Source organism: Oncorhynchus mykiss, chromosome 17, assembly GCF_057628025.1.
Source record: "Oncorhynchus mykiss isolate SJ-2025 chromosome 17, ASM5762802v1, whole genome shotgun sequence".
NCBI lineage: Eukaryota > Metazoa > Chordata > Actinopteri > Salmoniformes > Salmonidae > Oncorhynchus > Oncorhynchus mykiss.
Genome location: NC_143038.1, coordinates 32360001 through 32382079, shown reverse-complemented (window position 1 = coordinate 32382079; position 22079 = coordinate 32360001). Strand labels below are relative to the sequence as shown.

The following is a 22079-nucleotide window of genomic DNA, read 5'->3' as shown; positions in this document are numbered from 1 at the left end:
GGGACAAATTTGAATTCTATTTTAAAAAATCACATCAAATTGGATCAAAAGCATTGACATGTGATGGAGAAAATTGTCTTACGGTATATACATTTAAAATGAGGTCATATTTTGTCTGAAATAGCTAAATTGATCAACTTGGATCTATCCAAATGTTAGTATTTTGCTAACAAATTCTTACGTTTTTTGAAGGATCAAGTATTTTGTGGGTTTTCTATGTATGGAGAACATTGAATTTGTTTTCAGTAATATTTGGTTGTCCTTTCTAGTTGAACTTGGAGAGATAGCCATCCTATCTTACTTCTTCACCATAAAATGAAGGGTCGTCGATGGAAGTACTCTGACCTCATAAAACCAATAATTTAAAAAAATATATATATATAAATGTTTGTTCTTTTGATACGTAGAGAGAACATCAAAGCATTTTGTTTTCCATATTTGCATTATTTGGAAAGGAAACAATCTCCCTTACTTCTGCATTAACATATGAATGTGGCCCCATGTCTCAGATTTGCAAACCTTTAAGCGCAATTATGTGTTTTTGGAATACTTACAAAACTACCTCTAGCTCAGAATGTTTGTTTCTCAATAAATACAACAAAAAAAAATCGACATAATCATCTTAGAGAAGACAAGAAAAAAAATGTCAAGTCATGGGCTTGCATGGATGGCTACCAACATACAGTATGCTTGTTCATTTATAGTTTTTTATTGAACCTTTATTTAACTAGGCAAGAAAGTTAAGAACAAATTCTTATTTTACAATGACGGCCTACCCCGGCCAAACCCTCCCAACACTGGGCCAATTGCGTGCCGCCCTATGGGACTCCCGATCACGGCCGATTGTGATACAAACCAGAGTCTGTAGTGACGCCTCTAGCACTGCCATGCAGTGCCTTAGACCGCTGCGCCACTCGGGAGTCAGACAGTATGCTTGTGTAGGGGACCAGTGGGATCTCAGACGAGTGGACAGTTTTCTATGTTTCAGAGGCTACTGATGCCACAATAATACTGACACACACCAAATACTACTGTTTGGGTCTAAGGAGACGAACTAGGTAGTGTTTGACATTATTTTTTAAGTTTAGGACCGGTACTGGATATAATTTAGGCAGCGTTGTATTTTTACAACCGTGGGTTAAGAGGGTTAAAGGGGTGAGTCACTCACACTGCCTTGTGAATCACCATAGGTCTTTCATTATGACTCATTGATATTAATGAATGAGTCATCTATTACTCAGAAAGGATCAAACCCAATTTAGTTTTATTGGCCATGTCAATGTCCCTAATGGCATCCTATTCCCCATGGGCCCTGTCTAAACTAGTGCACTGCATCGGGAATAGGGTGCTATTTGGGACGTAACTTAAATCTCCCTTTCCACCACAGGGGAGACTGTTGTTGAGTCACAGGGCATCACTTCTGGAGCGACACAATCCCACCTGATTACTAGAGACAGACAGGAAGCAGCAGGAAGAGTGCCCAATAAACCACGGTTTGTATTCATTAGGGGCATTCAACGGAAAATGTTTTTGCAACAGAAAACAAAAAACAAGATCAAGGTGTCCCTCCCTGTTTCAGTCTGTTTTCTTTCGTTTGGTGCCTAATGAATACAACCCAGATGTATCAAATAGTAATGCCCCTGACTCACACCCATGGGAAAGCTTTAGTAGAACGCAGGTTTAAGAAAGACAGAGAAAGACTAGGGCAGCCAGAGAGAGACATATTCTATTGCACTATGACATGGCATTTTTATAGAAACACATCCATAAACTATTCTATCATCTATTTCACCACAGATGGCCCAGTTTTATCACAGGGCACATGGCCCTTATTCAGACATGATCACATCCACCCACATACCTCACACAAAGCCACAAAACTGTGCATCTCCCTCTCACACACTCCCCCACACACACACACACCCACACACAGGAAGAGAAACCACAACCAACTGAAGACTCCGATGACTAGAGATTAGAGATGAGACCGCTCTTACCTCCAGATGGGGTGCAGGGTTGAATCCACACAGGTTGCAGACCTGGGCGTGACACTGGGTGCAGGTGCTGTAGTTGGCCGGCTCGCCCGTCACCCCCACGTTGAGACTGGTCTTACACAGGGGACAGCAGGCACCTTTGGCCTGCTGCTGGGGGGGTCCCTGTTGGGGTGCGTGGGATCCCTGTTGGGGTGCGTGGGGTCCCTGTTGGGGTGCGTGGGGTCCCTGTTGGGGTGCGTGGGGTCCCTGTTGGGGTGCGTGGGGTCCCTGTTGGGGTGCGTGGGGTCCCTGTTGGCCAGGATGAGTTCCTAGTGGTTTCACAGCCCCAGCTGCAGGTCCCTGGGGTCCGGCTGGTTTGGGGGCAGGTTTGGGGGGCTGTGGCGGAGCAGATACTGGGTTATCTGATATGAGGGTGCTGGCCTGGTTGAGGAGGGAGGCACCGAAGCCACCGAAGCCTCCAAACAGCTTCCCAAAGGTCTGCTCGGGGGCGGCGGCCGGGGGTGGGGGCTGGCGGGACGGGGAGCTCCCTGCACTACGGGTATGGTCCTGGCGGAGGGGCAGGGGCTGGTGGGCAGGGGAGCCACGGAGGTCAGGCTGGGATGGAGCTTTGGCCATGCCTGGGAGAGGGACAGCTCCTGGGGGGAGACGAGCCCCACCCTGACCCTGGCCCTGGGCTGGAGCAGGGCCTGGACTTCTCTGCTGCTGAGGGGTCTGCCCCAGGCCTGGACCAGTCTGTCTGTTAGGGCCCGGTGGAGGCTGGGCCTGTGTCGGAGCCTGGTGCTGGGTTAGAGGCTGTGCCTTAGGTGGGGCTTGGGGCTGGGGTTGGACCTGGGGCTGAGGTTGGACCTGGGGCTGAGGTTGGACCTGGGGCTGAGGTTCAGAGATGGGCTCTGGTTTGGCTTGGTGAGAAGGAGAGTGAATCTGCTGCTGGCTCTTGGAGCGAGGTGTCTCCATGTCCATTCCCAAAGCTCTCTGCATCTGGCAGTTCAGACACAGCCACTCCTGGACCTACGGTAGCAATAAAGAAGAAATACAACCGCATTAGCAAGAGGTATCTATACAGAGTACTATACATACCCAGTGTCACCAACTGAATTCACTAAAATCATTGCGCGTTACCCGATTGGTTTTATTAACAAAAATCAATACCTCAATTTCTGAAAACTTTATAGACAATCGATGGATGTTTTCAAGGAACAAATCATATGTCAAAAATACATTGAGCAAGAGAACTGGAGCCGTGTGTATCAAGCGTCTCAGACGTCATGTCCCCCTGTCCGTAAAATGCAAATCGGAAAAGCAGAACTGATCCTAAATCAGCACTCCTACTCTGAGAAGTTTGATCCACCTTGGCTTGTCTCACTAGGAGCCTCTTGTTGGTAAACAGCAGGGCTGATAAATGATGACGTAAGCTTACTGACACATGGCATGGGATCTACCGCCTTCTGTCCTCTCTCACGCTGTCTTGTCTCAGTCCTTCTCTCCTCGCTTCCCTCTTCCTCCCTTTGCATTTCATGTCTTCGCTGTCTCCTCTCTCTCTCTCTCTCTCTCTCTCTCCTTCTCCTTACTCCCTCTTCACCAGGCAGATACTGTAACAAGACAGGAGTGACACGCCCCTCTCCCTCTCCCCCACCAACTCTCCCTCTACGAGTTGAAAACCACACCCTCCCTGTCCCCTGTTCCAGCGCCATGATGCGCGGGGACAGGGGACATGGAGGGTGTGGTCTTCAACTCGGACCTTTAGAACACAGAACCATGTGGCCCCTAGTCTCACTCACAAACCACACTAGTCATGTTTACTAATAATATATGCCATTTAGCGTTTAGCTTTTATCCAATGCGACTTAGTCATGCACGCATATATTTTACATATGGGTGGCCCAGAACAAATCCAACCAACGATCCATGGCGTTGCAAGCACCATGCTTTACAAACGGAGCCACACATACACACACACACACACACACACACACACACACACAGACACACACACACGTCAACAAACAAAAAAAGAAGGCCCCGTCTTCCCAGACACCCCTGTTTCATCAACGAAGTATGATTTCAGAGGACTAGCTCTTCCCTTTAATGAGTAACGGTGCGTGGGTGAAATCACTGGGGAAGCCAATACAGAAAGAAAAGCCATATTACAACCTATGTGTTGTGATAATGGTGTTGTTTGCTCTAAAAACCTGTTAGTTCATATGTCTTGCGACTGTGATACATAGCCCTAAATGCCAAGACAATAAGAATAATACTATATTCTTATAAATAATAAATGAATAAATTCAACCACACATTTGTTTCATTACACAACCTGGAGGGCAGCATCTGTCCAGTGATGTCTATGACTGTCATACAGTACACTCCTTTATTTTGTGTTGTCCTAGGCTACCTGGCTAAAATGCTTGCTCACTAGCCTAACTTGCATTCATGGGCAATGTTAGCCTTCTATATCTAGGTACGTATTCGAACTGCCATCCTCTCAGGCCAGGGGCACAGCAATGTATGAATTAATGGTTGGATCAGAATCGCCGTTGTAATCATTAGACAGTACGGAGAATTTAGTAAAACCACAAGTCTAAATCCCTATCTCCATCCATGGTTAATTTAGTAAAGAGATGATTTTAGCTAGCTAGCCACCGGAGGACAGCAACACAACGAGATGTAAAACAATTCAAGTTTTTTTCTGTCAATAATGGCATTTGCCATGTGATGTGATTGGCCTGAAGCCAAATCCAAAAACAGACTGTTTTTTTTTGTGCGCCAGGACCATTCACAGCTGAGGTCACTCAGTTTAGCTCAATGCTGATTGGCTATTATTTTATTCATTTTTTATTAAGGGAGGCCAAATGCTTGCTGGCTTCCCTTGCATTCAATGGTTCGGGCGGCAACAATGTAATGCTCTTTCTGACCAGACAGCATCAGATAGACACGCCACACATACTGAGGCAGAGGTTGCGCTGTTTCGTTTGCTCGGATGCTTTCTCCGGTGAGATACATTCAGCCTCTTGCAAATTGAAGGACATTTTTGAAACACAGAGGGGAAAGATACGTTAGTTTCTATATTTTTTTTCTTGGTACATTTCTCTGGGAAGCCTGGCTTCCCCTTGGCATCCATGAATACACACCGCCGCATTTAATGGCTGTTTATGGTCTGTGGAAGTGATTGCAAGTAAATGAGTCTGTTCTTACATCATTAAGTTTCTCATTTTGTACTGAGACGTAATGAATCTTGTCTTGCATGTTTTGTTTTCTGTCTAGCCAGTCTGTACCAGCCACTATTGATCATTGCTCATGAATATGATTCCCTCATTACTTCCTTCCATGTTATTGCTCTGAAGATCCAATTTTGAACCGCTTCAAAAGCACACAGACACGCATATCGGTATTTCATTTCGCTCAAAAGCGCACAGATCTGTCTAATTCCCCTCACACAAACACACAGACAGACACACAAACTCCTGTATTCACTCATACAAACAGACAGACACACAAACTCATATATTCACTCGTACCCAGAGACAGGCAAACACACAATATGTCGCCGAAACATGCAGTTCTACAAAGACATACACAGAATTGTATACGGAAGAGTTTGAGATGCGATATGTATTGTATTTACGTATATCAATGTTGGGCTATAACATGTCCAGCGACAGCCAAGATGCCATGGCTGTGTTGTGACATGCAGTCCACACCCACTTGGCACACACTGGTTGAGTCAACGTTGTTTCCAAGTCATTTCAATGAAAAGACTTTGAACCAACGTGGAACAGATGTTGAATGGACGTTTGTGCCCCAGATGGGGAGGGCTCTAGTTCTGTATCTGACTATCCTGTACTATCCTCCACAGGACTGGTCGTGTCAAGCATATACAATAGGTAGTGTCCCAGATTGCAACCTATTCCCTATTTAGTGCACCGCTTTTGAGCAGAGGGCAGTGGTCAAAAGTAGTGCTCTAAAAAAAGGGGCCTGGTCAAAAGGAGTGCACTAAATAGGGAATAGGGTACCATTCCAAACAGGGCCCTGGTCAAAACGAGTGTACGAAATCACTTCCAGGGTGCCATTTGGGACACACCCATGGACAGCTAGAGCGTATTACAACTCCAGCCAGCCAGGCACGATAGCATAGAATCATTATGCCTGGTTGGTGAATGCTAGAAAAAGAACCCATCTCGCTGCATGGCGAAGGATGCCTCACCAGATCATACTAAACTTGAAATTACCCCAATATCACATTTGGGAAAGAACAGTGTGAATTGCTGTTCAAATAGTCCAGAGTTCACGAGGTGGAAACTAAATGAGTATTAGCTATTAGCCACACCAAGTGTGAATGAGGGCTGGTCCCAAACGTCACCCGATTCCTGTATTGAACTACTTTTGACCTTTGGACACAGCCGAGATCTCGTATTGTTGCCATAAGCCCGGCTGGACCATAGTAATGGAGAGGGCTGAGAGGAAAAGGTTGTTACACCTATTATTGAGGAGTGCATATTTCCCATGAGGCCTTTGTTGATATTTTGTACACTGGGTCAGGTGGTCAATGACAACAAGTCAGTGTGTTTCTGGGTCAGTCTGTCTGTCTGTCTGCCAGTGTGTGTGTCAGTCATTCAGTCACAGTAGTATCCCCACACCCTGTTTTTAGTCCCTGTAGTCTCTCTGAGGTTGGAGTGACGAGGCATGCCTTTGAACAGTCAATCAACCTGGCGCGATCACAAACAACAGTGGGCTGCAGGGAAAATAGATATGCAAAAACAAACAAGCCAGGGCCTTGATCAAATCAAGGTTGAGCTCTCTCTCTCTCTCTCTCTGTTAACCTTTATGAAATATGATATTTTGTGGAGAGCCAGCACTCGTTTACCTATCTCTCTCTCTCTCTCCCTCTGTCACTCTCTCTCTCTCTCTCTCTCTCTGCCTGTTCTGAGGCAATCATGTGAGTCTTGATAAAAATGTGATTTTTTTTCTTCCATGAAAAAGCATGAAATTACAGCAACACTATCGCAGTCTCTCCCCCATTTAATTTCTCTCTTCTGCCCTCCCTCCATCTTGGTCTCCCTCTACATCTTTATCACTCGTTCCCCTGTCCTCATCTCTCCATCGCAGTCCTCTCAATCTTCATTTCTCTCCCATCTCGTCATCCATTTCCACTACTCTAGTAGTGGCTGGTAGTGTGTGTGTATGTTCTGCACCCTGTCACCTCCTGCCATGGATTGAAGCACAAATTACACAGCACTGCTTCAGATATCAATGCTTCTCATATATATATATATATATATAAATAAGAGAGAGAGAGAGGAGTTTTTAGGAAATCATTTAGCAGTGAGAAACCTACAGAGAGCTGGATATATACACCGTATATTACAGGGATAGGCCACAGCACTGCCATACCAAAACACACACTGTCCAAACGCCAGCGGAAAACAAATATGTTAATAAAGTCTAATCAGGATCTATTCTTCTCACACGCCATTTCTCTTTATTTTGCTCCTCTATCTTTGCTGGCTGCCATGTCAAGCTAATGCTAAACATCATCAGGTCTCAGCCAGCCACACCCTCAGTCAAGCAGACAGGCAGACACTGTCTACGTCTGGAATGGCACCCTATCCCCTGCATAGTGCACTGCATAGGGATTAATTTGGGACGCAGGCAGACACGGTGGTTATGTGAGAAATGGCGTAGCAGACCGAGACAGGCGTAGGGGGCTCTGGTCAAAGGTAGTGCACTACATAGGGAATAGGTTTCCATTTGGGCCGCAAGCAGACACAGTGGTACTGTGAGGAACGGTGGATCAGACAGAGACGGACCCAGACACAGTGGTACTGTGAGGAACGGTGGATCAGACAGAGACGGACCCAGACACAGTGGTACTGTGAGGAACGGTGGATCAGACAGAGACGGACCCAGACACAGTGGTACTGTGAGGAACGGTGGATCAGACAGAGACGGACCCAGACACAGCGGTAGACAGACGGAGAAGCCATGCCCTGCAGAACAACCTTCTACAGTACCACCAAGCTGCAGCGGGCTAGGCTACATGGTGCTGCTGAACACTGCAGTCTGGGGAGAAAGGAGGAATTCGAAATGCAGTGGTTTATCAACTAGCAAAAACTGGGCCAGGAGACATCAAAAGGCCTCTCTGTGCCTTTGTAGCGTACACACACACAAATTATGGAAAACACAAACGGGGCGCACACACTTTCTCCAAAAGGCGCTTCCATCGTTACTAAATGTTGCTAGGCTGGCATTCGAGTTCTGAAGCAGAAACCTTCGGCGGCTGGAAGGAAAACGATGATAGGTATCTTGAAGGTGATTAGTGGAAAACCTCTCCGTGTTGTGAAAGCCGCATCTCGATGTTGTACACCAGGCAATGACAGGACGTTACAGGCCCAGCAGGGGCCCCGCTAGGGATCCCAAAGGACTGGCATCAGATGGAGAAAAAAAACTCCCAGAGTAGTCTGCTTCTCAATGGTGGCTGGTGGCACTTCGAAATCGGAGGACGGGCGCATAGTAATGGATTGGAACGGAATCAATAGAACGGTATGGTTTCCATGTGTTTGATAGCGCTCCATTCCAGCCATTATTACGAGCTCTACTCCCCTCAACAGCCTCCACTGATTCTGCTGCTCCGTGTACGACACCCGTGTTTCTCAAACTCCGCTCCGTGAGATGTTGCGGATTGGTTCATAAGATAGTTAATAACGCCCTAAGTTACAGTAAAGTCCGTTCTACAGAGCTAGGTGTAACGCAAGCGGCCCCCGAAAGAGGGCAAACTCTTTTTTTCTTCTTCGAGAAACCATGTGTTACACAGAATATTGGGCTGAGTAATGAGGTTTGACTTCGAGGCAGAGAAGCACTCTGTTGACGTTGAAGAGTGAAGCTCTCTGCTCTCTAAGTAAACGGAGCCTTCAGCCTTGGTGAGGAATGGGCACATTCTACTGAAGTGAGGTATGGAACGTCTGCCCAAATGATGCAGTTCTGCTAGCTCAAGGGAAGACATAGAATGTTCTATTCAGGTAAGGTATGCAATATTTTGTCAAATGTGTGGTTGGAATGTGAAGTCTGTGGTGTGTCTTAAATAGCACCATATTCCTAACAACCGCCAATATGCCACCATTACACTCTTAGAAAAAAGGGTTCCAAAAGGATTCTTCGGCTGTCCCCATTAGGATAACCTTTTTTGGATGCAGGTAGAACCCCTTTTTGGTTCCAGGTAGAACACTTTTTGGGTTCAATGTAGAACCCTCTGTGGAAAGTGCTCTACATGGAACCCAAAAAGGGATCTATCCGGAACCAAAAAGGGTTCTTCAGAGGGTTCTCTTATGGGGACAGCCGATAGACCCCACTAGATTATTAATAGCACCGTGCACTATATGGGCAATAGGGTACTATTTGGGAAACAGTCAGGGAGATTCTTAGAACGCTGTGGTCTAGTGAGGTACAGTTTGTAACTCTCTAGCTACCAAGGTTAATTATGGAACATTCTGCAGAGGTGACATGCATTTAAAAACAAAACACACACACACACACACACACACACACACACAGATGCATGCACACACACACAGACACACACGCACGCACACACACGCATGCATGCATCCAAGTACACGTGAACACACACACCCACACATGCACACACACAGAACAGCCCCCTACCCTAGGCGGCAGCTGTCATTCTGTCCCGTGGCTGGCAGCCTGTTATAAACCCTTGTTTTATCTGTCACTTCTACAGTATTTAACGAATTAATTCAACCCACAGGCTCCTTCTACAGTATATAACGAACTAACTCAACCCACAGGCTCCTGCTACAGTATTTAACGAACTAATTCAACCCACAGGCTCCCGCTACAGTATTTAACGAACTAACTCAACCCACAGGCTCCTGCTACAGTATTTGCCTATCTAACTCAACCCACAGCCTCCTGCTACAGTATTTGCCTATCTAACTCAACCCACAGCCTCCTGCTACAGTATTTGCCTAACTAACTCAACCCCCCAGCCTCCTGTACAATACACTTCACTTCAGCCTCCGTTGACAGGCCAGGATCCTATCTACAATGACTGGAAAGACAGAAGAAATCGGCTGTTCCACATGACAGCCATAGGGCTCTGGTCAAAAGTGGTGCTTATATACAATGGCAAGAAAAGGTATGTGAACCCTTTGGAAATACCTGGATTTATGCATAAATTGGTCATAACACTTTAACTGATCTTCATCTAATTCCTAACAACAGACAAACACTGTCTGCTTAAACTAATAACACACAAACACTTGTGTCTTTATTGAACACACCGTGTAAACATTCACAGTGCAGGGTGGGGAAAGTATTTGAACCTTTTGTATTTAATGACTGTTTGAACCTCCTTTGGCAGCAATAACTTCAACCAAATGTTTTCTGTAGTTGCGGATCAGACCTGCATAACGGTCAGTAGGAATTTTGGAACATTCCTCTTTACAAAAAAAATTCCGTTCAGCAATATTCTTGGGATGTCTGGTGTGAACTGCTCTCTTGAGGTCATGCAACAGCACCTCATTCGGGATGAAGTCAGGACTCTGACTGGGCCACTCCAGAAGGTGTATTTACTTCTGTTGAAGCCATTCTGTTGTTGTCCTGTTGGATCGCCCAACTTCTGGGTGATGTCCGGTTGAGCTTCAATTGGCGGACAGATAGCCTTACATTCTCCTGCAAAATGTCTTGATAAACTTGGGAAATCTGTCGAGCCCCAAACCATGATGCTCCCTCCACCATACTTTGCAGTTAGGTTGAGGTTTTGATGTTGGTGTGCTGTGCCGTTTTTTCTCCACACATAGTGTTGTCTGTTCCTTCCAAACAACTCAACTGTAGTTTCATCTGTCCACAGAATATTTTGCCAGTAGCGCTGTGGAACATTCTGGTGCTCTTTTGCGAATTTCAGACGTGCAGCAATGTTGCTTTTTTTTAACAGCAGTGGCTACTTCTATGGTGTCCTCCCATGAACACCATTCTTGTTTAGTGTTTTACATATTGAAGACTCGTCAACAGAGATGTTCCAGAGATTTCTGTAAGTTTTTAGCTGACATTCTTCTTGACCAGTTTAGGCCAGGAGCACACTACCTCACAACACCTCAACTCTCGACTCTGCTGTGGCTAATTATTGGTAATAGGGTTGCAACCGGTAACTTGCCAAAGTTTTCCAGAAATCCTGGTTAGAAGATTCCAAATTTCCTGCTTATTCCCCCCTGATTCTGATAATCTTCCAACCGTGATTTCTGGAGAGAAAAAAATGAAATTTTTAGAAAGATTTTGCTACCCTAGGTGATAGGTTTGATTAAAAAAATATATTTTCATTGCATATTAGATACACATGCGCTACAGTATGAACGTCTTGATATCTTGTATTTACTGTCAAATTCCAAGATGCAACTAAACGTATGGATACACTCGATAATGAGTTATTATAACGTATAAGTATGGTGTTTAATACAGTTGGTGTTTAATGGAATTAGGACATGTGGGTTTCATGGAGAGATAGTAGCAGAAATCCCTGAGCCTCGGGATAGGAGGGTTTAGGATGCGTCCAAAATGGCAACCTATTCCCATACGGACCCTGGTCAAATGTAGTGCACTATGAAGGAAATAGAGTACCATTTAGGATGCAAGCCCTATTCTCTGTGCTGCAGCTAGCCCTGTTTTCAGACCAGGCAGTTTTTCCAACTAATCTTTCAGCCAAAAGCCGACAAGCTCGCTCTCCAGTTGGTTTTCATTGTTTGACTAAATCATGAATGACTTTGTAATTAAATCTTGATTCCATCATGTTCGCTCCTCGTGCGAATTCTCTGAAATCAGCCGATCCTTCATGGCTTCACATTATGGTTTAACCACGTCTGATTTTTATCGCCTTATGCTCTAATTTCATTTCCGCCTTTCTATCTGCTCTCTCCCTCTTTCTATCTGCTCTCTCCCTCTTTCTATCTGCTCTCTCCCTCTTTCTATCTGCTCTCTCCCTCTTTCTATCTGCTCTCTCCCTCTTTCTATCTGCTCTCTCCCTCTTTCTATCTGCTCTCTCCCTCTTTCTATCTGCTCTCTCCCTCTTTCTATCTGCTCTCTCCCTCTTTCTATCTGCTCTCTCCCTCTTTCTATCTGCTCTCTCCCTCTTTCTTTGCTGCTTTTCTTCTTCTTTTTCTCTCCAGGCTATTATCTTCCACTCTTCAATTCAGTTCAATTGAAATGGCTTTAATATCCCCAAACCAATGGTTATTGATGCCATGGCAAAGATAGCATGCAATACAGGTCTTCAAAATAGGGACCTCTCCTCTCCTCTCCTCTCCTCTCCTCTCCTCTCCTCTCCTCTCCTCTCCTCTCCTCTCCTCTCCCTGATGAAATGATCAGCCTGTAGACAGCGGAGGATGTTGTTATTGGGACACCTGACCCCCCCCCCGCATAAGACCAGCATGTTATCGTCACATTCACTTAAAACAAAGAATTCAGTGTAGTCTGATGCAGTCTTATCTCTGTCATAGCAGCTCTTGTTCTATCTAATGCAACGCATACGCCTGAAACACACATACACACACTGGTACACACGCATCCCAACAAATACACGCATGCATACACCACACATACGTACAAATATAAAATGGGGTCCGGAATATCTTGTGCTGCTTAAAATGTAACCTATAAATGTAACCTATATTTAACTAGGCAAGTCAGTTAAGAGCAAATTCTTATTTACAATGACGGCCTACCCCGGCGACTCTGGGACAATTGTGCGCCACCCTATGGGACTCCCAATCACGGCCGGATGTGATACAGCCTGGATTCGAACCAGGGTGCATTTGACCTCTGGGCCACTCGGGAGCCCAAATTGGCACCCTTGATAGAGATGAGCAAAGAATACGGTATAAAAATAAAATCATTCAAATACGCCGCTATATTGTATGCTCAAAAATAGCTCAGAGAAAGAGATTTTGTTTAACAAGTAATATTTATTTCCTAAAAAAGATACGGGTCAATATTATTTGATATTATTTGTGTTTTCAAAGCCTTTCGATATCTCACCTTGCGAGGATAAAAGCACTGGGCCTTTTTCAAAAATGTTTTATGAGTTGGAGAACGTCTGCATGTATGTAAACATCCGTCTAGGTACACCATTAGTGAGGATCATTCACACAACTAAAGGACAACACAGGAAAAAACGTCTGATGAAACTGCCGTTCCTCACAATAAAATGGCAGCTCTTAAGATTGTTCAATTCAAGCCACAGGCTTTCAATGGGTTTCAGGTTCAGAGACTGAGATGGCCGTTGCAAAATGCAGATTTTGTGGCAAATATAACCATTTCTTTGTGGATGTTGATGTGTAATTGGGGTTATTGTCTTCCTGGAAGATCCACAAAGTTTGTCCTGGTACTTGGTAAAGTTCATGATGACGTTGACCTCAACAAGGGCCCCAGGACCAGTGGAGGCAAAATTGCCCCATATCATCAACAATCCGCCGCCATATTTTACAGTAGGTATTGGGGTTATTTTCGGGCTCATGCGTTCTCATTTCGATGCCAAACCCACCACTGGTGTGCAAGGCCACAGAGCTCTATTTTCAGGTCATCTGACCAAAACACCGGTTTCAATCCAACTGCCAATGCTGTTAAGCAAACTCTAGGAGTTTGTTGCATGACATGAAAATAGAGGTATTTTTGAGCAAATACAGTATAGTATTTGAATTACTTATTTTTTTTAAAGTCATTTTTGCTCATCTTTATCGAAGGTGTCAATCATTTCGGACCCCAATTTACATGCACACGCGTGAGCGCGCACACAACATCCATCTTCCCTTTTCAGATGACGAGATGAGCATGGATGATTGACAATCCTGCAATTGGTTGATGGCATATCACGGCCATATGTTAGACCCTGTTAATGCCACTCTAAATTGCATGGCTGCCATGACGTTGTTTTTATGCGTCCTCGTCTTCAGCCTCACACCACCAAAACTGTCTACGTCTCAAATGGCAGCCTATTCCCTATTTAGTGCACTACTTTTTTTTTCTTTTTTTTTCCCCCCTTTTTTCCCCCAATTTCGTGGTATCCAATTGTTTAGCAGCTACTATCTTGTCTCATCGCTACAACTCCCGTACGGGCTCGGGAGAGACGAAGGTTGAAAGTCATGCGTCCTCCGATACACAACCCAAACAAGCCGCACTGCGTCTTAACACAGCGCACATCCAACCCGGAAGCCAGCCGCACCAATGTGTCGGAGGAAACACTGTGCACCTGGCAACCTTGGTTAGCGCTCACTGCGCCCGGCCCGCCACAGGAGTCGCTGGTGCGCGATGAGTCGCGGACGGTTACGACAGAGCCTGGGCGCGAACCCTGAGTCTCTGGTGGCACAGCTGGCCCTGCAGTACAGCACCCTTAACCACTGCGCCACCCGGGAGGCCCTGTGCACTACTTTTAACCAAAATATATAGGGAATCGGGTGCCACTTGGGAATCGTCCAATGAGTTCCATTCCACCAGGATGAGGATGGCACATTGGCCTATCATAAATCAACTGTGAGGGGAGGTCAGGGCTGCTGTGTGCTGAACACTAGGACAGTGTCCCTAATGGCACCCCATTCCTTATGTAGTGCACTACTTTTGACCAGAGCCCTCCTATTCTTCCTCCTCCTCTTCCTCCCCATCAACCTCAATATAGAGCGATACAGACAATGTAATGTCATTGCACCGTAAGTAGATCTGTGCTGTGCAGTAGGCAGGCAGCCACGCAGACCAACTCAGTCCATGGTAACTGGGTTCGAGGTTAAATCTCATGGTCCTGTGCTTTCTCACGGGCTAGATCAAGCGGAACACTCTGCCTCTCTCTCTCTCTGTCTCCCTGACAGCCTGTGACAAGCTCACCCAGGGCTCAGCTGAAAAAATACCAACACCCACGGACACACTGCTCCCTCAGTTTCTCTGTCTCTCTTACCCTCTGTGTCTTTATCTATTTCGCTCTCGCTCGCTCTCTCTCTTACCCTCTCTGTCTATCTATTTCTCTCTCTCTTACCCTCTCTGTATCTTTCTCTCTCTATTTCTCTCTTATCCTCTCTCTCTCTCTCTCTCTCTCTCTCTCTCTCTCTCTCTCTCTCTCTCTCTCTCTCTCTCTCTCTCTCTCTCTCTCTCTCTCTCTCTCTCTCTCTCTCTCTCTCTCTCTCTCTCTCTCTCTCTCTCTCTCTCTCTCTCTCTCTCTCTCTCTCTCTCTCTCTCTCTCTCTCTCTCTCTCTCTCTCTCTCTCTCTCTCATCCTCTCTGTCTTTATCTATTGCTCTCTCTCTCTCTCCCCCCATCTAATTCTGTTCGATTTCACTCTTTCTTCCCCTCTCTGAACCCCATCTCTACTCCTCTCCTCCCATTCTCTCCTCTGTCTTATTCTCTCCTCCCCTCCTCGTGTATCCTCCCATTCTCTCCTATCGTTCCCATTTCAAGCCTGGGGCATCTCATCTCTATCTCTTGTCCACTCTTATTTGCACACACTCACTCCAATATATGTTCATCTCATATACAGTACAGTACAGTACTCTCTCTCTCTCTCTCACACACACATTGCTGCATCTCCAGAGGGCCAGTGAGTAGTGTGGTTGGAGCTGGTCCTGGGTCAGAGCCCAGTGGATGGCCAGTCTCAGTCCCAGGATTAATTACCTTACTGTGGGTTATTTACCTTGGCCCTTACCTGGCCCTCCCAACAGGCCTTGGTTCTCGCCACTGGAGAATTCATCACCATCACCCCACCTGCATTATCTTCTCTCTGGAACACTGACTCACTGAATTGCCCATAGGGCTCTAGTCAAAAGTAGTGCACTAGTTAGGGAATAGGGTGGAATTTTGGATGCAGACACTGACTTCCTGACTCACATTCTATAAACCGGACCACATTCCATAAACCGGAATTCTCTAAACAGGACCACATTCTCCAAACCGGACAACATTCTCTAAACCGGACCACATTCTCTAAACCGGACCACATTCTCTAAACCGGACCACATTCTCTAAACAGGACCACATTCTCTAAACAGGACCACATTCTCTAAACCGGACCACATTCTCTAAACCGGACCACATTCTCTAAACCGGACCACATTCTCTAAACCGGAATTCTCTAAACAGGACCACATTCTCTAAACAGGACCACATTCTCTAAACCGGACCACATTCTATAAACCGGTCCACATTCTATAAACCGGTCCACATTCTCTAAACTGGACCACATTCTCTAAACCGGACCACATTCTCTAAACCAGACCACATTCTCTAAACAGGACCACATTCTCTAAACAGGACCACATTCTCTAAACCAGACCACATTTTCTAAACAGGACCTCATTCTCTAAACAGGACCTCATTCTCTAAACAGGACCTCATTCTCTAAACAGGACCTCATTCTCTAAACAGGACCTCATTCTCTAAACAGGACCACATTCTCTAAACCGGAATTCTCTAAACAGGACCACATTCTCTAAACAGGACCTCATTCTCTAAACAGGACCTCATTCTCTAAACCGGACCACATTCTCTAAACCGGACCACATTCTCTAAACAGGACCACATTCCTTAAACAGGACCTCATTCTCTAAACCGGACCACATTCTCTAAACAGGACCTCATTCTCTAAACAGGACCACATTCTTTAAACAGGACCTCATTCTCTAAACAGGACCTCATTCTCTAAACAGGACCTCATTCTCTAAACAGGACCTCATTCTCTAAACAGGACCACATTCTCTAAACCGGACCACATTCTCTAAACCGGAATTCTCTAAACAGGACCACATTCTCTAAACAGGACCTCATTCTCTAAACAGGACCTCATTCTCTAAACAGGACCTCATTCTCTAAACAGGACCACATTCTCTAAACAGGACCACATTCTCTAAACCGGAATTCTCTAAACAGGACCACATTCTCTAAACAGGACCTCATTCTCTAAACAGGACCTCATTCTCTAAACAGGACCTCATTCTCTAAACAGGACCTCATTCTCTAAACAGGACCTCATTCTCTAAACAGGACCTCATTCTCTAAACAGGACCTCATTCTCTAAACAGGACCACATTCTCTAAACAGGACCACATTCTCTAAACCGGAATTCTCTAAACAGGACCACATTCTCTAAACAGGACCTCATTCTCTAAACAGGACCTCATTCTCTAAACAGGACCTCATTCTCTAAACAGGACCTCATTCTCTAAACAGGACCTCATTCTCTAAACAGGACCTCATTCTCTAAACAGGACCTCATTCTCTAAACAGGACCTCATTCTCTAAACAGGACCTCATTCTCTAAACAGGACCTCATTCTCTAAACAGGACCTCATTCTCTAAACAGGACCACATTCTCTAAACAGGACCACATTCTCTAAACCGGAATTCTCTAAACAGGACCACATTCTCTAAACAGGACCTCATTCTCTAAACAGGACCTCATTCTCTAAACAGGACCTCATTCTCTAAACAGGACCTCATTCTCTAAACAGGACCTCATTCTCTAAACAGGACCTCATTCTCTAAACAGGACCTCATTCTCTAAACAGGACCTCATTCTCTAAACCGGACCACATTCTCTAAACCGGACCACGGACCAACATGATGATACACAAACAATATCTTGTAGAATTGTTAAACAGGTGTATAACTTATATATTTTTTTTATATTCCCCCCCTAACAGTTCCACAAGGCCGATCAGAAGCAGGTACTACCTCGGTGAGGTGTGGGTTGGGGTTGAAGCCACACTGGTTGCACACCGTGGATCGGCACTGGGTGCAGGTGCTGCAGTTTGGCTGGTTGTCCTCCGTGGTGCCCGTCAGGTCGGCCATCTTACAGACGGGGCACAGCTTGCTGCTGGGCATGGGGGCGATCTGGGGCACGGAGTAGGGTGATGTGGGGGTGACGGCGGGGGACACCGATGGGGACCGTCCTGTCCTGCTACTACCCACGTCCACCTGGAGGTTCTTGCGGGCGACGTGGCTCTGACCCTGCTGCTCCCTCTGGGAGGCTAGGCGGTCCCCCGTCCCAGGCCCAGTCTGGACCCCCGCCTTGGGCCCGGACCCAGGGTCTGTCTGGGGGAGTCTTCCAGAGATGCTGTGGAGGACAGACACACGTTACACTCTCGTTAGAGGATGTTAGGTTACACATCAGAAAAACAGGCCTTTTGGGGGTCAAAAATTGAACTGAAACCTCTTAAAGTGTTAAACAGGGAGCAATGATTTTGAATATCACAAGTAACAACATTTAAACATACCTATTTATTTGGTCATGAATCCTGAATGAAAGGGTTTGCGAGTTGACAATTTGCTTTGGCCAATACCAATATGGGCACGAAAAATGAAAGACAGTGTGAGCTGGAGAAATGGTCTGTTTTCTCCTGGTGAGATAAGAGGAGAACAGCGTTTGGCTCCTTCAAAGAGCGGTGAATGTTTTTTATCCCTTTCTGCTTCACTGCTTCCTCTTCCTCGCCCACAGTTTTCAGCCTTCTGATCCCCTTCTGACCCCCTGGCAGTGGAAAAGACAGGCTGAGTCTCGCATGGCACCCTATTCCCTATATAGTGCACTACTTTTGACCAGAGCCCAGGTCATAAATAGTGCACTAAATAGGGAATAGGGGGCCATTTGAGGCACAGCCTCAGTTTCCCCTACAGCATAGTAGCTCTGGAGATGGAAGGAAGAAGTAGGCAACTGGACAAAACACTCGCCCTCTCCATCACACACACACACACACACACACAGACACACACACCTCGTCAACCCCGCGGGTCCGCTGAGTACTGAACCAAGCATGCATACATGTAATTCAAGTAGTGGTTTGTGTTGAGTCTATATGGAATAAATGTGCTGGTGTCTGCAGCCTATGAGAGGTTTAGATTGAGTCTTGGGTATGGAAAATGCCTTTCCGGTGACCTGTCTCTGTGGACTTAACACCGTTAGGAAGAAAAGACGAGACGAGAAGGTGGACGTTAGCAGCACTAACAACTTCCCCTCTTGTCTCTTTTTCTCTTCCCCAATCTGCCCTCTCTGCCCCGCAGACACCCGCCCACGGAGTGGCTACAGCAATTCAAACAGAAGTCCTAGCTTTCTGCTTCCCTGTGAGAACGAGCCACGCTACGCAGGCCTTTGTTTCGATGCGCACGTCTTCTTCAAAGTCCAGGAGCCTCCTTCAGTAGTCAAGACTCTGTTCGGCAGCACACCACTTCCAAGGGCGGGAGAAGGAGATGGAAATGAGGGAAGAGGAGAATGAAAATAGAACTGTTTGTGACAGTGAGTCACTGAAGACGGGCTGAGCAGAGTGGAGCAGAGCAGCATGTTGTGAAGCACTCTCTCACTCTCTCTCTCTAGGAACCGTTCTGTTCACCTAAGACCTGCTCACAGAAACACTAGCACTATAAAAGGCTTGACATGAAGTCTCCTCGACAAAGTCTTCCTGGCAGTGTGCCAATAGGATCCGTAATAATGAGCCGAATGAAAAGGAGCTGAGCTAGGCTCCCGGGTTACATCAAATATACATCTACGAGATGCATAATGTCTTATTGGAAGAGCGCCAAGCGTGTTGTTCTACATTGGGCAAAGTGCCCATCATGGTAGTAATACTGGCCATCAGCTTTCACCGTTCAACTCGCGGAAAACGATGCATTTCTCCATTCCATCGTTCACAACTTTATTACTAACAACTGCAACTAGTTTGGAAAGGGGTCAAATGAAGCAGTATTAAAAAATATGTGGTTTGGTGGCAACTAAAATGTTTTTATTTGGGTTCAAAACCTATGGTTTCTGCTAATGAAGGCTTGTAGAGTGGAATCCCCTGTGGTCCTGACAAAGCCCAAGCCTCAGGCGTTAAACAAACAAAGCCCAAACCTCAGGCGATAGACAAACAATCCCAAACGCACACACACACACACACACACGGCATTAAAACCAAACGGCAGGAAGCCACGAGTGGGATAGCAGCGCTCTATGCTCATCCATACGCTCATCCACCTCTTCAAAACAACCTCTTCAGACGCTTTCATCCACCAGTGAACAGCACTCTGTTGAAAGCAAAGCACCTTGGGATTTTGCATCTGTTGTTATTAAGCAATAAGAGGAAAGGCAGGTGGTTTGCTTTATCCCAGAGTGAAAAGCATAAACGCTTGGTGCAACTCTCCTCTCCGATAAGCGTCGCTCTGAGTCTGGTGCCAGTGGAAGTGAGTAGGAAGCAGAGCCTTTTGTTGGTGTGCGGTTAGAGCGAGAGAGCTAGGCTCCGAACCACCGTGCCAAATACCAATGTCAGAGACGAGCAAGTGAACAGCGTTTGCTTACCTACACAGCTCAACAACACATCTGCAGTAGGCCTACCGATGTACAGTGTGTACAGCAATTACCTCCAGTGAAGGCTACTATAGAACACAACAACAAGAGTACAGACAGATATCTATGTTCTCAGCCATTACAAATGAATCCACAGCATGCAGTGTATCCTCTCAGTACGGAGGCCTCTCCCCTCACTGCACATTTTCAACGCAGATAGTAATAGAATCATATAGGCCATTTAGCAGAAACCTTTATTCAAAGCACTTTGCAATCATGCGTGCATACGTTTTTTTGTATGGGTGGCCCCAGCGGGAATCGAACCCACAATCCAGGCGCCACGCTCTACCAACTGAGCCACATGGAAAATTGGCCAAGACAGAATTCCAGGCACGGACAGATATTCAGACACTGTCGGAGGTACAACCACAGCTGCTGTACTCAGCACACAGAGCTCCTCCGTGAAGAGACAGACGGCGCTGACCTCCTCAGAACCAACCCAGGGCTGTGCTCACTAATGGCACTTCATGTGGGACCTTTTAGCAGTGAATTATTCCAATCTATACGCAATATATATTGAAATAAATGGACAGGCAATTACCATTTCCTTTATGAACATGGTCAGTGGCAGGGAACTCAATATTTCAGCAGCAGGAGATGGTGCTGGGGTGTCTCTCAAATGTAACCCTATTCCCCTTTATAGTGCACTCCTTTTGACTCATAGGTCCTGAAAGTAGTGCACTATATGGGGAATAGTGTGCCGTTGGAGAAGCAGACCGGGTTTCTCTGACTCCCTCCCATCTTTCTCCTGATAGAGGTAATAGTCTGGAGAAAATCTCACACCCCAGAGAGTTTCTTAGTTTGTACATAGATTTACATCATCCCCTCTGTCTTCTACTGGAAGGGAAATGGCTAGCCAGCTGAGAGTGAGAATTAGATTGTCTGTCTGTCTGTCTGTCTGTCTGTCTGTCTGTCTGTCTGTCTGTCTGTCTGTCTGTCTGTCTGTCTGTCTGTCTGTCTGTCTGTCTGTCTGTCTGTCTGTCTGTCTGTCTGTCTGTGCATTTGTTTAACAAAGACACTCAGACACTACATGACATTCCTACTCAAATGTTGTGTGCGTGCGCGTGTGTGCGGGTGCGTGTGTGCGTGCGTGCGCGTGTGTGCGTGTGTGTGTGCACGAGGAAGAGGGATAAGTAGGAACGTAAGAGAGCCTCCATGTGAACATACTCTGAACGTAATATGTGTGCACAACATGTTCAGTATTGTGAAGGCTCTCAGATCCAAATATCCGTGTACTGTATGTTTGTGAGATTCCATGGCAGTAAACTGATACAACCACCTATCATCACTATCAGCTTGATCAAGTCAACCACTGATGCTCTTTTTACTGTGGGAACAACACCATGGATCATTCAGAGACAAGGTGAAACATCACAAAGGATAAATCACAGTAGGGAAGAGCTTGTGTGTTTATCACAAATGGCCCCCTGTTCCCTTTATGGGACCCTTGAGGGGGCCATTTGGGATGCATCATGATGAATGAATCGCCTGGTCTTGGCCACATCTGGGGTTTGGGAGCCATTGTGAAAATATGCCATTATTTGATAATAATATTTTGAATATGCCATTATTCCAAAACATGTCAATATCTGCAAGTAACATAGATCTTGATTCAAGGCAACGATGTGGCCAAGATTGCAGGGAGGGAGCCATTTCCCAGAGCTTTTCTAACACCTAGGTGGCAGTGCAATCAAATCAAATCAAATGTATTTATATAGCCCTTCGTACATCAGC

At 46.0% G+C, this 22079-nt stretch overlaps 1 protein-coding gene across 2 annotated transcripts in view; it reads right to left on the bottom strand.

Annotated features, from left to right (window-relative positions):
• bsnb (bassoon (presynaptic cytomatrix protein) b) overlaps positions 1–22079 on the bottom strand; it is a 120879-nt gene that overhangs the window by 89473 nt on the left and 9327 nt on the right. For both annotated transcript variants that reach the window (XM_036950013.2, XM_090205230.1), the window contains exons 2-3: positions 17705–18086; positions 1998–3002 (exon numbers count right to left, since the gene is read on the bottom strand). In XM_036950013.2, the coding sequence (XP_036805908.2) occupies positions 1998–3002; positions 17705–18086 (1387 nt within the window). The remainder of the gene's footprint in view (positions 1–1997; positions 3003–17704; positions 18087–22079) is intronic.